The sequence below is a fragment of the Mya arenaria genome, chromosome 1, assembly GCF_026914265.1.
Source record: "Mya arenaria isolate MELC-2E11 chromosome 1, ASM2691426v1".
NCBI lineage: Eukaryota > Metazoa > Mollusca > Bivalvia > Myida > Myidae > Mya > Mya arenaria.
Window position 1 is genome coordinate 55,708,529 of NC_069122.1, and position 17,322 is coordinate 55,725,850.

Consider the following 17,322-nt stretch of genomic DNA (forward strand, 5'->3'; position numbering starts at 1 on the left):
AGGTCAAATGTGTTAGCAAAACAAATGCGGATACTCAGTGGATTTTAAACATTCTTCTTAGCTTAAGACTGAATGTGTTTCATAGTAAATCATCTTACTGTCAAAGACCAGTCTGTTTCGCTTGAAAACATGTTTGTTCATGTAAAGAGTGAATGCCACGATCGTTTGTTGACAAATTTTGAGGCGTGGGTGGGGTAAAAATGTCGGATTATCTGTAAATTGTTGTGTGAATTTTCCGGGAAGCTCATTTTACGTATAACAACGGCAAACAGTTCAAAATACATTTGAGCGATGATATAAAATTATATTCGTGTTCGAACAGTTGTTTTCGTGTGTAATTTGTTTGGTATAAAAGCAAATGTTCGAACATTCTGCTTTAAGATCAAGAAAATGTTTGAATAACGGGATAACTGGTAATAAACGGTAAATTGATAATTTCCAAATATATATGTATGAAAATTCATAGAACATTTCTTTAATTTTTAAACATTTTTTGGCCAACTTGTTCAAAGTCAAGTGTTCTATTTTGATCAAGGCAAGAACAAAGGAATTTAAAAGTAGTTCTGAAAGTTGATATTTTCACTCCTTTTTTGCAGTGAATATATCAAATTGATATTTTCACTCTTGTTATTATACTGTTTAAACCCCATACTTCATCGAAAAGCATGAAAGAAAACCCCATATTTCATCGAAAAGCATGAAAGAAAATATCATCACTATCTCTGTTAATACATATTTTATAAACCGACTCATCGTGTTATAATGACCATTGTATTGTTTAAAATCATAAACTAATTAAATACAACTACTTACTTAATAAAGCATTGATGGAAAATATTAATTGCTGATAACGATATTGTAAACGTGTATTATATAGCTGAAAATGCAAATATATTAATGATTGGTTTGTCCTTGAAAATATACAGTGATCAACTATAGTCTCATATGATTTGAACACCGTGTTTTCAGCACCATTCTTTCAAATTTAACATGGTATTTTTCAAAATAACCATTGTTTTCGATATGTATTCACCATTTTCGTTGAATTATAACAGTTATATTATTGTGGTTCATCATATTTTGGAGTAAGATTGCATCTTTTAAAAAATGTTATATCCTTACCAGAGTGAGCGTGAAACATTACTCTATTGAGTGCAATTAATGAATCATTTGTGCAGATGTACCAGTTTTGGTTGTCTACTATTGACTACATATTTTTGATATCATTTAATAGGTATGACGTGAAGAGAAGTAATATGCTAAACTTATACAATGTTTTTGGCCAATTTTAATAAAAGGATGCAAACTTATAAAGCTTCATCAACCATCTTCCTTCAGTAGTTGGTTTGATAATATTAGCAATTAGTAGGATACAACCTTTTTAGTGATAACACAAATGTTTGAGGTCACCAGTCGCTTTTACTCTGGCTAGTTGAAATGGCAAGCGAGTCTTTACATTGGTTACCTTAACAAAATGAAGTTGTTCAAAGGCACTGGGCTCAAAGACGCGAATCGAGAAACACAAAACGTGAATGTACCTAAAACAGAACGCACATCATCACTATCATTATCAAAAAGTGATGAGATTTCCGATCTAGAAGAGTCAGTGACACACAGATCTATTCGTTGTTGATACCAGTTAATGTGTACACAACTTCACACTCGTCTCGCAATATATCATTATTTCACAATTACATATAGAATCTTCATCAGAATCAATATGAACTTGAAAACAATGATGAATACGGTATAAATTGAAAGCTTTATTCATGAACGGAACACAAGTATACATAATATAATTTAATAATATCACAGGCAAACGATTGAATCTAGCCGGATCAGCAGTTCCAACTTTTATTAGATACGATGCAGAAAGCGAAGACAGCCATTTGACATAGCTCGCCTAAGTAAAAGTTTAAAACTTTGTCTTCACATAGTATAATTAATAATGCATCAGCTGTCAAAAGTGTTTTGAAATGCTAAATCAAAATTTATCGGGACCCTTGCGACAGTCTCGTATGAATGAAGCGCCATCAGCTGATATAAGTTATTGCAGTAATACCGTCTTAAGGATGACCTGTATACCCTACCATTAGTATACGTCTACACACACTTTAGCTGAGCGTTAGCCAGAGTTAAATATTCATCAATGCGTTGCGACAGCCATTGTAAATAGATCGCCTGTAATAACTTTCAGTCTGAAACTCTATATTCATTTAATATATGTGTCAGCTGTAGAAAGGCATTTGACATGTAACATAAGTTTAATCTTTTCAGTGATAGAGACTTTGACCTAGCATATATTTAAAGTGACACTCTTATCTAAAATCAATACCTACAAATGTATAACAAACATTACCTTTAAGTGATAAACCTTGTACTACTTACTAAAAAATGTGTTCATGGAAAATAATAAAACTAATAACAAGATTATAACCGTGTATTTTATAGCTGAAAACACAAAAATATCAAATGACTGGTAAGTCCTAAAATAATTAGTCATCAACTATTGTATCATAAGATAAAAATACCGTGTTTTCTGCAATTTTCTTCCAAATCAAACACGGTATCCTTCATAAGAACCATTTTTAAGTGATATTTTGATCATTATTTTCGTTTAATTTCGACGATTGTATTAATTGTGGTACATCCTATTTGGAAGTAAGTTTAAGAGTGGTCTTTTTTGATTTGTAGAAACCAGTTTCTTTCCAAGTAAGCTCGCTTAGAGTACGAATTACTATAAGACGGGTATCAAATTTTACTGTTAGTTTGTGTTGATGTGTTATTGTTTCACTGTTTAATTGTTGTTGCTGTTGTTGTTGTTAGTGATGCTGTTGCCGTTGATGTCTTAAATTATCAGCAACAGCATAACTGTATATGTTTAGCGTACATCCATGATATCGCTTCTTCAATATTGAGCTTGCAGAGCATTTATCATACATTTAACATATACGTTCCCTTAGCTTTAAGCAAAATATAAGATGAATGTCATATCAATATCTGTATCAATACGAAATATAGAACGCTTATTTATTTCAGGTGAACATTTGTGACTAAAATGGCCAGCGGTAAACATCCTAGGTATGTATATTTTGTTCATTTAACATTGATTTTACAGATCATAGGTTATATACATAATGTGAAAACCGTGATAGTGTATTGTTGTTTTGAATAACTTGGTTCCTTTTCTGAAAGGAAAATCATTCAACAGGAACAGTTTTATTAACAGTCGTTTTAAATTTAGTAGCAGTTTCAGGAAATCGTTAGTGGTAACTAAGTAAAACGTCAAAATGTTCCGCATTGATCAGGATAAAACTGTCAGTCAAACGTCTCCTAACATGCCAATACAAGCTAAGTAATATTACTCATAACCCAAAGAAAATATCCATAATCCTTATTACGCCATGCAAAAAAACATGCAAATACTGTAATGTAATTTGGATCATGCTATGCTGTTGAAATGTACCTTTTAGCAACCTGTTTAATAGTGTAGCTAATTAAATTATATTAACACGATCAAGTCAAGCCCAAAGGCTTCTATCTATAGTCAATCATCATGCAAACGATATACGGTTGAAAATATATTAACGTAAAAACTAAGCACTGAATGATATATATTAATAGGATCTTTATGTATATAAGCAGTTACCATTTTCAGTCCACACATCCAACATGATATTGTGTTTATGTTTTGATTTCAGTTTGCCGATATTTGAATATAATGTGATGATTTTTTCTTCAAATTAAAACTGTGAATATATCTTAACTTATTTGATGTATGTCAAATGTTCTGTGTTTCATGTTTACAACAACAATGCAGGAAGTATAATGATGCAATATAATAATAATAATAATAATAATAATAATAATAATAATAATAATAATAATAATAATAATAATAATAATATTGCTATTATCCTTACGTGTTTCAAAGCAGCAATGTCGAAAGTGTTTACTATAACAAATGAATTATTTGTAAGTAGTCGTTAACATTTAACATGACAATGAAACCATGACATGCGGTCTTAATTGACTCTTAAATGTAACTTGATTTTGTTATTTCTTATTTGCTGCTATAGAAACTGTAAAACATGCCAGGTCTTGTTGCATGAAAGATTAAAATAAATGTCAGATAAGGATTATTTCGGTATGCTCAATATTAATTGCAGACATGCGATTCCGAAGTGAAACATCAAATTGTTCTAGAACTGTTAAATTATCAGGTATTCACCATCGCTGTACATTTGACTTTTCCCGAAGCAGTGAATGCTAGACATTTCAATGATTCTAATTTAAGCATTTTCTATTTTTTCTTTCTCTCGTTGTCCTCAACGGTTGGTAAATTCGAACAGCTACAGTAACTTTAATCTAAAATAAAAAGTATTATAACTGTATTACAGCTATAAAAATACAACTGGAGTTATGAGAAATTGGAGAGAAATTCCAATCAATTTACTTGAACGTTATGTTGAAGGATCAGTTGGTGAATGAACCATGTTGAAATACGGTGTTGGACAAATCAGCAAGTGCATTGTCATTTCTTCGGAAGTTAACATCGGATGAAACGACAGTGGCGATGGTTGTGTTAGGAAATGGGAACTTTCGCGGAAAGAAAGCTACAGGACGCGAGAAAACTTAGTGTTGAACTGAGCTATTTCTTCTGGACATTGCTTGGTGCACTTCAATAAGTTATTGTTTCATTTCCTCGATTTCATGTTTTGTCTGATGCTTTATTTCAAGTTACCAAATTCCGAAATAAGTCGTCAACATTGTCATTTAATATTTCTTCAACTGTTAATACATCATGAAATCAAAATCTGCATTAAAATCATTCAAATTATCGTTGCTCATTTTGTTTAAACTGCTTCACTGCAGATTTTTGTTTTGCAGGTTGCGAATTAATTTACTACGATTTCATTGAAAAAAATATTTCCGTAGTTGATATGCCCCGCCCATTAGTATTATTGCGCCCAATTCCAGGACAGAAGTATCGAATAAATGCACGCGATTTCGTTGGGAAATGCCATTGCGCTTTATACAGAAATATTGTGAATTGATAAACAACAACCATCGTAATGGAATGAGGTTTTAATGTAAATATATTAAGATAATTGTCCGAAAGCTTAACCATGACAGATTTGTCTTTCTAGCTGTTAAAGCTTTAGTTCTTTCTGTTCAGGCTTATAAAAAGTTACACTATGTTTTTATTAACTCGAGTTTGCGAAACAGTAAAGGTTTGGTAGCGAGGGAGAGGAAAGGAAATGATCAAACGCAACTCAATCAGGCTTTGTTTCAATATGTGTGTGGAAGACCAACCATGTGTTGTCCACACAATTCATTCAACTTTCCCGTAAATTGATACTTATATATGAGAAAAGCGTTTCAATCGTTTCGTAGACTTTTCAGTGCACAGTTTGCAATCAATGTATTGAAATGTCAACTTTTTTCTTTCAAAAAAAATATTTTATCGAAAATATGACTTGCCTTGTACATATTCTTACGAATTGATATTTATAGATAATATTCAACTTACACTTTACTTGAAATTATGACGTTTTCATGTTTGACGATGTGTACGTTTAAAGTGACACTCTTATTCAAAATCCATACATACACATGTATAACATACATCAATATTGACTAATAAACCTTCAACTACTTACAAAATAATGCATTTTTGCAAAATATTAATAACTGATTACAAGATTGTAGCCGTGTATGTAATAACAAAAAACGCAAAAATATTAATTGATTGGTGAATGCTAAAAGATTTACCGTGATCTACTATAGTCTATGAGGGTTGAAATACCATGTTTTATGCAAATTTCTTTAAAAATAAACTCGTCTTTTTATCCGTCTAAAAAGCCGTGGTTGTTTTCGACAAACATTTATCCATTTTGGAAAAATGAAAACAATATTATTAAATGTGGTAAATCATATTTGGGAGTAAGAGTGCATCTTTAAAAAAATAATACTAACCAATTGTTGCTTTTCTGAAATGGCATGAATCAAACCAGGACGCCAATGGAATTAATAAGAGACACATTTGATCATTGTTTATGTATACATAAATATTTCTAAGATGTCACATTGTTCTGTTCTTCCCATCACAGACCAATATTTCCACCAATAACGAAATTTGATATATTACAAAGGTGTATTCACTTGTAAAGCGCTACAAAACTTGGACCGCACGAATTGTCCTTTACTTACTTGAATTGGTATATGTAACAGCCAGGGTATCAATTTCATTTGACAAAGTGTCAACATTGACATGGCCAACACCGACGTGATCGATTAATAACCGTGTCACCTCATACCTTTATATTGACGGTCGTTTAGTAAACTGGTGATAAATTATGCTTCTCATACACATTAATAAGGGAAAACGATCAAAATATACCTTACCATGATGCTATTTTGTACTCAATATTATCATATGTTACTTCATAAAAATGTCTACTACAAAATCTTCAAAATGTCGAACTCTACATGTTTTAACATATTCAAACTAGCATGTATGAATTAAAAAGAAAGTTACCTATACTACGATCCTTCAAATTGAACAAACAACAACAATCAGTTTGTTTTAAGCACATGGTATTTACAGCAGTACTGTAGCAGAGAATTGACTAGTGTGAAGTTTTTTTTTATCTGGTGCAAAAAACATATAGTCATGGCTACGAATATCTTACTCGTTCGTTTTCACCACGATTTACAATTACTAACGTAAGACTTTTTATTTTCTGCATCGAGGCTATCAAGTACTTTATTGCTGTACACAATAAGATCAACGCAAGAGTTCGTACACATTTGAATGAATAAAGAGAGAATGAATGAAGAAATGACTGATACATTAAAATAAGTGAGCGGATGAGTGAGGGTGTGAGTGAGTGATCGAGTGAGTGAGCGAGTGCGTTTGTGTGTGCGTGCGTGTGTGCGTGCGTGCGTGCGTGCGTGTTTGAGTAAGTCCTGTACAATATATTGAACATATGCACCGAATATAATTAGTTTGTGCCATGCAGCATATTAAAACAGCTAAATTGTGTTTACATAATATTATGACGGCATGATTTAGTTGTATGCATGTCTGAAAAATCCAAACGCTATAAAACATGGACGAGCGTTTAACGTGATATTGGAGTTATATGTGAACATTTTTTATGATAATCTATGTAAAGCGTTGGTGAACACCTTCTTTCGTACATATGCCTTTAATTTCCTTGAATAAAAGTAAAACCAGTTGTATGATTTTGATGCAAGTTGATCATGTGATAACACATAGCACCAAGATAGTCAAGAAGACGTTATTGTCTTAAGACATACATACGTATTATCCAATGATTAATACCATATTGCAATTGATGTTGTTATATTTTATCTTTACATGTGCAGTGACGAGGATACCAATGGTAAGGCTCTCATAAAGTAAGTATTTTTCTTCATATCAAACTCTTAGAATACATGTATATCATTACGTATATAGTACACTGTATTAATTTAATTGACTTCAATCGACTATGATTAAAACCTAAAAAAATGATGTTGTAATTAAGGAATTGCTTAAATCTTGACTTTTGAAATGCAATCTCGATAATTTTTTATGTTGTATTCTAGTTTTCATTCATTATCTGTGTGCTTTGAACTACACTTATTCAATATAGTAAAGATTCATTGTTGTTCCGGATGATAACTGTCAGATACAGTCAAAAATGTGTTAAATTTGTACATTATTTTATATGCATTGAATATTTCATCCGATAAATGTTATTCGTGCCTTAACTATGTTAATATAATAAAAATGTTATCATTGCATCTCCCGGAAGCTTCCTTGATCGCGCAACATAAGTTTGACTCAAAGTAAGAAACAAAGCAAACAAGTATTCAGTCGGCCGGTCGGTCGGTCTGTCGGTCGACCGATCTGTTGGTCAATATACATTTAAAATTGTATAAAGAATTATCGTTTTACCTTTTGCACTTAACTTTCTTATTTTCTTACTACTCACCCTTCCCTGACAAAACCTAACTATCTTTTTCATATGTTGGTGTTTCATTTATGTTTGTTGGCGCGTGACTGTTAACGAGCATCTAGTTTACTTTGATATAGTTTCCTATAAAAACCTCTGTTTGAGAAAACCGTTGTTTAATCAAAAACACAGTGTTTACGTCCATTCAAGGGGATGCAAAGATATAACAAAATCGGTCTGAAACGGTCCTTCAACAAAATGTGTATTTTGTTAAGCATACCACGGAAATTGACAGTTATTCCACAAAATATATATTTAATGAAATAAATATATATCTGTGACTACTTCTAGCATCTACTGATAATGTGCGAATCAGAATTGATGACGTTACAAATTAAAAATATAAAAGTATCCGATGTAAACACTTGATTGCCTTTTCATCGAGCCCTTAGTAGTTATGTTAAAAGTTATATATTGTGACCCAAGATAGTGTTGATATCAGTTCACACAGTTGTACGTTCTGATTAATGATGTGTGAAATAAATGACCGAGAAACTAGTATGCGCAAAGCTATTGTTATTTGTAAATTTGTATGTATACTTAGTAAATACCCTTGCTTTTCTCATTAAACTAATGAAATATTTTCACTTGATACCAACATAATAGTGGGTCACAAGGCACCCACAGTTCACATAAATGTAAATCAGATTCCTTAAAACAACTCGCGTAATAGGGCTGCTTTTTATTAAAAACCAATGTAAATGCTCAAAAACCGTGAGAAAACTATCATATATAATCTGGTATGCCATTGAAACAATTTGAGCACATTTTAAATATTGATGCAAAGTAATTGCCGGTGTTATGGATTTTTGCCCTGTTCGGAAATGTACCGTCAACCAGTACATCACAAAAGTCAGAATTCTTGAAATAAAAAGCTAATTCATACAATATTTGTACCATATGTTTTTCCTCTACAATATGTGTTTTCTTTAACAAAAACTGAAAAAAGTGCATACCAGCTGTTTTTCACAACGGACCCTGAACACAACGTAACCCACTTGAAAAGGTCACGCAACAGTTGTTTACTGTGTACAAATATTATACTTGGCAATTTATGTTGCTTTGTTCTCTCTTTCCAGGACGCTTTTCGAGATACAGAAACCGTAAGTGTTCTTTTTGCTTGCTATTTAAAACTTGGAATATATAGTAACAAGACAAGGATTCGCGAAATTTCGTACTCCAGTTTTTGTTCACTAATCAGATCAATTAATTGTCACATTTAAGCATATTCCAATATGTCATGTACAATATTATATATACAAGGCTTCGCCTCGGGTAACAGTATTTCCCTCATGTTGACAACATGTACTATCACACAGGAAGCCATGCAATATTTATTTTATCATACCGAACACAGTTACATTTATATACATAATTATATAAGATTTTTACAATTACACAACGTTCAAGTTTAATCAATTTATTCTGTAAGTATTGTTTGTTTACAGTAGCTGACATTATTTCTGCAAATGTCGTTTGGAAATATTGCAAACACTGGAAGGTACCAGATTTACAACACATTTTAATAAGCGCTTACCATCTCAGACTTGGGAAGCCCAACATGACTATTTTTAGAAGCGCGTGCTATTTGACAGTTATAATGTCAACCAGTCAAAACGGTACTGTCAGTGTGACAGTAAGAAATTGCCCATGATGGGTATACGAGAAATTAACATGGGCAGGTCACGTGCGGTATAATAATTACAAATACATATTATCCGCCTATCAGAAAGAGATCAACCAATTTATGGCATTGCCTTATCATCGTAAGAGTTTACTTGAACATTACTTTTCAATAATTAAATCCCTTCCTTGTAACTTCACTTTGAATAAAGCCATTCGTTTAATCTTAAATGCAGGTAGAGAAAATTGTGTACATATTTTGTTTAAGGTGCTTGCATGTATTTAAAACCTGTCAAAAATAACAAACTGTCTGGTAAGAATTTATTGTAAATCAACTCGTGTTTGGTGAAAAAGTAAAATATTTTAAAATATTGAAGCCCAGCCACATTAAACCATCGACGTTCGACAGTCTTGTCCTGAACTTACATTAAAAGCTGGGTACTTAAATGTTAATATATTGTCCATTTTCTTCATTATGTCATAACACTCCGTTCAAACCAAATGAAGCCAACATTTGAGAAAACCTATTATAAAAAGTAGGAATAAAATTATGTTTGGGAAACCAAGAACAGGTCCTGAGAAATAATTAAAAAAAGAAGACCATTTTAAACATTATCTTATACGGGCTCTAAACCGAGGGAAGCTCGGCAGAGCCCTATTACGGTCACACATAGCACTACTTTCGTTCAAAAGATGCACATACTATCAGCCTGAAAAAAAAGACGTAAAGGTGATGAAACTAGTATTTTTTCTGTTCATAAACTATATTGAGCGCGTGCATGCCGGACACCAACGTCAACAGAGCGTGACGATACGGAAGAAAACAGGCCCATGAAATTTAAACTATGAGATGCGGCGAAATAGCGCCCCACTAGTTATTAAGATAATTCAAAATATGCTTATAAGCAATTTCTATGAATACTTTTGGTTAACTCAAAAAGACAAATAAAACATATTTCTATAGATTTTCTGAGATATATACTTTGTTTTCACTTGTTTATTAAAGATATTCATACGCATTGTTTACCATTCTATACGAAGGTCACACTTGACAGTTAGTAGTTGTCAGTTTAGGCTTTACAGTATCAATACTATTTAGATGTTTGACAGTTGTTGATCGGATAGAAATTGCGAAGAATTAATTCCTGTTGGATTACCGATTTAATTACGACCATGGATTATACCGGTACACATAGCAGAGCTTGTCACGTCAGCCAGGTAGGTACAATAATGAGCGATCAGGGATACTTTTTTTATTATTTAGACATTTCATGTGTATCCCTGTAACGAGTCTGCCATAGTCTAAAAATCGTCAAAAGACTCATTGACGGCCTTTTAGGTGGACTAGTTAGCCAGGTACAGTACATGATTATTTTGTAAAAAAGTAAAACCACCTTTTAGTAAATCATACTGCGGTTGAGCAGTTCAGAAATCGCTATGGCTGAGCGAGATATTTTCACTGAAAAGATGGATGGGGTGTACCGTCTGTGAACCTCAACAATGGATGAGTGAGATGTTCTGACTGATATCAAAGGATGGGAACACCTTTCAATTACCAACACGCTGGTTGAGAGATTGAACCTAAAAAGATATACAGGAATTGTGTGACAGGGGAACTCTTGTGCCATGCACCAACACTTTTGTGTAAATTAAGAAGTTGGGCGGGGAGGGTGCGGGAGGGGTATCCCCTCCTGCCAAGTGAAACCATGGCGGAGCGCAAGATTATGACTGACAAGATCAATGGACGGTTGCTGTCCGACATCATGTGAATGATAAAGATTGTATGTAACATTAAGATATTTAATATGTAAAAAATATACGACCAAAAGTGGATTATTTGTTTATTATATTATCATAGAGTACACAATGACAAACACATTTTTTATAATTCTCAGACCAAGAGATCACCCAAGGGACCGAATCGCCCCAATCAGATAGCTCGACTGGCCACAACTGCAGTCCAAATACCAGGTAACTGAAATGCAACACCATTTTTTTGTGACAGATGTTATTAAATTAAGAAGTTGGAAGAGGAGGGTGAAAAAACCATGGTGGAGCGCAAGATTATGACTGAAAAGATAAATGGACGGTTGCGGTCCAACACTATGGCTTTGTGAGCTATTGTGATGGAAAAAGATAAATGGTTTTGCTTTGATCCACATATTGTGTGAAAGATTACAAATAAATAGTGCCGAGTGACCCCTCGTGCCAAGCAACACTATGGGAGATGAGAGATTGTGACTGAATATGTTGAGAGGAAGGCTGACACCATAAGAGTGCAAGATTGTGATTGAAAGACAAATCGAACAGATGGTAAGATCCCCGCCAAATGCCCCTGCACTCCTGGGACCCTAGGCCCATTACCCGCTATATTTAACGCGAAGACAAAAACACCGCATTCACTTGGCACTGAGGGCCACCTGAAAGGTAAACACTCGGCCCGCTTCCCCGTCTATCCCCTGTATACCCCGGACCTGGGGGGCCGTGGTTACAACTGACTGGTGCATAAGACCCCAGCTTCTCGATTAATCTTAAGCGTAACGGACTTAAAAAGCTTGAACCTGTTATAAAATATTTCCATAAATTGGGGCAAAGAAACATGACATACAAAATAAAAAAGTCATGTACATACAGTGTACTAATGCTCAACAATATGTTTGGTCATAAAGAAGTTGTGTAACTATAGTTTGGATTTCAGTGTAAATCACTTGTAAATGAGATATGTAAGATAATCACAAATTACAGACTTTTTTTGGTAATTCAGAATGCATCCATGCCACAGGGTTTTTGACATTACTGCTGTGGACAGATTTTTAGCAATGCAGGTATTGCCATATTATGTATTACTGGAGGCAATAAGTTTGGAAATAAATCAGACTTTTGTCAAGATTTCCCTGAAATAAATTGCCAGTATGTTTCTTGCTCTTTGATATTAACATTCGCTTGTAATGACATCATGATCAGTGTTTATTTCAATAGCTGATTGATGAACTGCTTCTTTCCGAATTGAATTTCTTTTATGCCGTTTTTGTTGCGGCTTTGAGAAAATATCATTTTCTAATAAAAGTGCTGAACTTCATTGGTATTTGGACTGTATTGTGCATCTATTCGCACATTTTGTTTGCTCTTTAAGCAAACATTGCATTAATTGCAAACAAGTATCAAAACTTACTACACATGATGCAGAATTATGTTTCATTAAGTGTGCATATGATTTTAAGCTTATGAACATGAAAAACGTCTACTTAAACAATCACAGCAACACAATGAGATCCCTATCTAAAGAAATATTGCTACTTTTCATTCATTCATACTGTCAGTCATTCATGAATATATTCATTTACTTGAAGTTAATATATTGAAAAAAATTACATCTCAACTCTGATGGCGAAAGCAATAAAAAGTGAGCAGTGGGATTGAGATAAGTACCTTTTCCCTTTATGCATTAAAGAAAAAACCTAAATACACTCAAAATGCCTTAAAGGGTACACCAGATTGGCACCAAAAAGATTATTTTCTGTAGCGAATCTCGGTACAATTGTTTCATAAAATTTGATCAAAACGTTCAATCTGTGAGCGTGCAGCTTTAATAAATTAAAACACTAATTTATTGTTTATTTAATATAGCCATCGTGGTTGCTGAAGCCACAGAGGTATTTTCAAGGACAAGAACCAATGCTGATCAAAACATGGTCTAGTGATGGAATTCCATACCTGTTCTTGGCAAGGATTTTTTAGAAAGGAATATTGTCTGCAAGTTAGAAAGATTTCTAAGAAAGTCTGGTTTAAAGGCTTTCAAAATGCATCTGGGTACTCGATTAGTAAAGATTAACCTTTGAGTTGTTAAAATGTTATGGCAAATCGTCCAAAAGACTATATATTTAATATGTTTTGTTATAATTTATTTGGAATTAATGAACTCTACTGCACATTCATCGCATTAATGCACCAGTCAATCGAAACCTTTGAACCTCCAGGTCCAATGGTAAACCGGGGATAGCCGGGGGAAAAGGGCTGTGTTTTTACCATTCAGGTGTCACTGCAGTGCCGGGTGAATGCGGTGGTTTTGTCTTGGTGCAAAATATAGCAGTGCGGGGGCATTTGGTGTGTATTTAACATCATTTCTTCCCTGCAGGGCGGAGATTTTACCCTGGGTTGGCTGGACTGAAAGTCAAAGTCCCCGCTATTCCCCGGGCTTGAGTGGTGTTTACAATTGACTGGAGCATAATTCCTACATAAAAGGTTATGTATGTCTCAAATGAGTGTTTACAGGCATTTTTCATACTTTTACAGTAGAAGAAGATGCCCATGGCACTGGTCCTGCAATCTAGATCCAGGAGTTGCTGCTCTCAATCTAATATTTCAGAATGAAGATGTAAGTTAACTTTGTAGTACTTGTTTATGTGTAAATGATTCCAAATAGTGAGATTTATACTAATCAGGTGTAAATAAGCAACTAATAGACACTGGTTAAAAGCTGTAATCTTAATTTTAAGGCAAATCTAGCCTTCAAAACAGATACTTTAAGCATTTTTTTAAGCTTAGCATAATTATGCTATCACTGCATTTTCTACATCATGTAGCCATCTCATACATGAAAACACTAGCAGTTGTCATGAATCTTTCAGTTTTGGTGTTTTTTTACCATTTCCTTTGCTGCGCTATTTGTCCCTGGAAAATTTCAGTTTGGCTCTATGTCATTTTTTATATAAACGCTAAGCTGATAAAGTGGACAAATCTTACTTTGCTTTGAAAAAATCATAATAGAGTAGGCAGGCCATTTTTATGGTGCTGTCTTTTATATATATATATATATATATATATATATATATATATATATATATATATATATATATATATATATATATATATATATATATATATATATAAACTTTACTTGGTCAGATTAATCCAATGCATGAGGAAATAATGGCTCTTTAAAAGTTTGCGGCTTACCGATTGATGTAAATGGCTATTTCTGCCACTGGTGCTTATACTCATTCTAAAAGCGTTTAATATATCATTGCCAAACTTTCAGTATGTGTTGCATACAGCCTGAAATTGAACTATAGGAGTTTTGAAGTCTGTTTTTGCAAAAATATTATATGAAAATACTGTTTTGAAAAGATACATTGTAGGCTTGGTTAGTGTCTATATGAAACATATAGTTAGAATAACTGTGGTCTTAGGCCATATTTACAAATTTTTAACAACGGTGACTGCATTTGTTAGTGTGATAGTCTCTTCATCTGCGTCAATGTAAACAAATTGACCCTTGTTTATTATATTCTGAGTTTAAAATAGGTGTTAATCTGTTTCAGATCGGAATTCATCACTATAGTACCGTATTCACCAGTAAGGTTTTATTTAGGATACCGGAGTGGCATCTGGGATTAATCTCTTCAGTAAGTTGGATTCACCAGTAACGTTTTATCCAGGATACCAGAGTGGCATCAGGATTTGATCACTTCAGTACTGTATTCACCAGTAACATTTCATTTAGGATACCAGAGTTGGCATATGGGACGATCACTTCAGTACCCTATACCAGAGTGCATTATGTATCTTGGATCGATGACTTCAGTACTATAATCATCATGAACAATTGAAATAAGAGACAAGAATCGCATATGTATCAAATGCAGAGAAATGTGTCAATTCCCTTGGAGAGTATAAAATACAGTGACATTGTTAAAATTAAAACAAAGCCTAATGCGTTCTGAACAATTAAGTGTATTTGCAAAGTATATACTTTTTGTAGTTTTAAACTGAATGAGCTTATGAATGAGGTAATGTAAGCATAATTATAGTACATTTTTGTTCTGATAATGTTGTGAACAGTTATATTGCTTTAAAGTGCATATAATACAAGTTTACAACATCAATATATATGTATCAATAACAAGAACTAATGTATTGTTGAATAATCTATGTGCTTGGTTTTAGCTCACCTGAGCACAAAGTGCTCAAGTTGAGCTATTGTGTGATCGCCCTGTGTCCGTCATCCGTCGTAGTCGTCCGTCGTCGTCGCCCGTCGTCAACAATTTGACTGTTAACACTCTAGAGGTCACAGTTTGGGCACTATCTAAATGAAACTTGGTCAGAATGTTACTCTCAATAAAAACTTGGACGAGTTTGATATTGGGTCAGCTGAGGTTAAAAACTAGGTCACCCGGTCAAATTAAAGGAAAAGCTTGTTAACACTATGGAAGTCACATTTATGACTGTATCTTCTGGAAACTTGGTCAGAATCTTAATATTGATACTCTCTAGGTCAAGTTTGAATCTGGGTCAAGTGTGATCAAAAATAAGGTCACCTGGTCAAATTGAAGGAATAGCTTGTTAATACTCTAGGCCCCAATTTCTCTAAACTTCTTAAGGCTAACAAGCTTAAGTAGCTTTTAATATTTCAATTACCCAAAATACATACTTGAATGGAATTTTGATAAATGAAAAAAGGTTTAATTTAACTAACATATAGATAATTCCTATCTAAAGTATAAAAACTCTTAAAGAAGTAAATATTATACAAATTATTAAAAACCAAAAATAGTGAGTTTAGCTTAATCCGGTTATAAGGGACTTCAGAAGTTTCGAGAAATTAAGGCCTGAGGTCTCATTTACGACTGTATCTTCCTGAAAGTTGGTCAGAATGTTTATATTGATTAGCTCTAGGCCAAGTTCGATCTAGAGTCATTAGGTCAAATCATAAGAAAAGCTTGTTACTACTCTAGAAGTCACATTTATGACTGTATGTTAATTATACTTTGTCAGAATGTTTTTATAGATTAGCTTTAGGCCAAGTTCGACTCTGGGTCATGTGCAGTCAACAACTAGGTCACCAGGTCAAGTAGTAGGAAAAGCATGTTAACACTCTAGAGGCCACATTTATGAACATATGTTCATGGAACTTGATCTGATTGTTATTCTTGATGATCTGTATTGGATTAGATGAGCGATACAGGGCCGTCAGGGCCCTCTTGTTGTTTTAACTGTTATAGATGAATTGTTGTTGATTGTTTATAATTCAGTTTAAAGACTCATACTTTAAATAATTAAATATTTTCATACTTTCTGCATACATCGTTATATTCAATGATGGAATGGTGCTAACAACATCAACTACAGGGAATTTATATTCATTTCAAATTGCTGAGGTGGTCAAACCATTTTTCCAGGTTATTTGCAGAACCTTAAAAATCTAAAATATACACAATGCTTTTTTATATATTAAAATAGTTTAGTACAGGTTAATTGTCAGATAACTGTAATAATTAGTTTGAAGTAAACTCAATCTGTTTCGTTTACCTTCTTATGTTTAAAGTAGAAATCATTTATTTGTACTGTAAATGCTTGTATGATATTCAATATTAGGTAAATTGATATACTTGTGTTTGTTATTATGAGTTTTTTCAAACATTAAAATTTTAAATTTGCTTTGCATTGCCTTTACCTTGCTTGTTATGCACCTTAATAATCTTATTGGTGTATTCAAAGTCATAGTATGTCATATAAAATGAATGTTGCCTTTGACACGTGTTTACCTAAGAAACTATGTACTGTATTACCAGTTTCTGCAGTTGATAACATACCTAGAGCCCGTCCAAGGCAGTGCCTTATTTCATATTATATTACATTTTAGGCAACAATCCAATTTCTAGCAAATAATGGT

The 17,322-nt window shown here is 33.3% G+C and overlaps 1 protein-coding gene across 9 annotated transcripts in view; it reads left to right on the forward strand.

Moving 5' to 3' along the window:
- LOC128230453 (uncharacterized) overlaps positions 1–17,322 on the forward strand; it is a 34,324-nt gene that overhangs the window by 12,917 nt on the left and 4,085 nt on the right. For 2 of the 9 annotated variants that reach the window (XR_008260227.1, XR_008260225.1), the window contains exons 2-6: positions 3,040–3,081; positions 7,396–7,428; positions 9,107–11,621; positions 13,944–14,025; positions 14,972–17,069. Coding sequence is in view for 2 of the 9 variants with exons in the window: in XM_052942725.1 (XP_052798685.1) it covers positions 3,059–3,081; positions 7,396–7,412; positions 11,546–11,621; positions 13,944–14,025; positions 14,972–15,076 (303 nt within the window). In the remaining 7 variants the exon portion in view is untranslated. Of the gene's footprint in view, positions 1–3,039; positions 3,082–7,395; positions 7,429–9,106; positions 11,622–12,414; positions 12,476–13,277; positions 13,374–13,943; positions 14,026–14,971; positions 17,070–17,322 lie in introns of those variants that run through there. The other 7 variants (XM_052942733.1, XR_008260226.1, XR_008260230.1 and 4 more) reach the window with 7 other exon arrangements.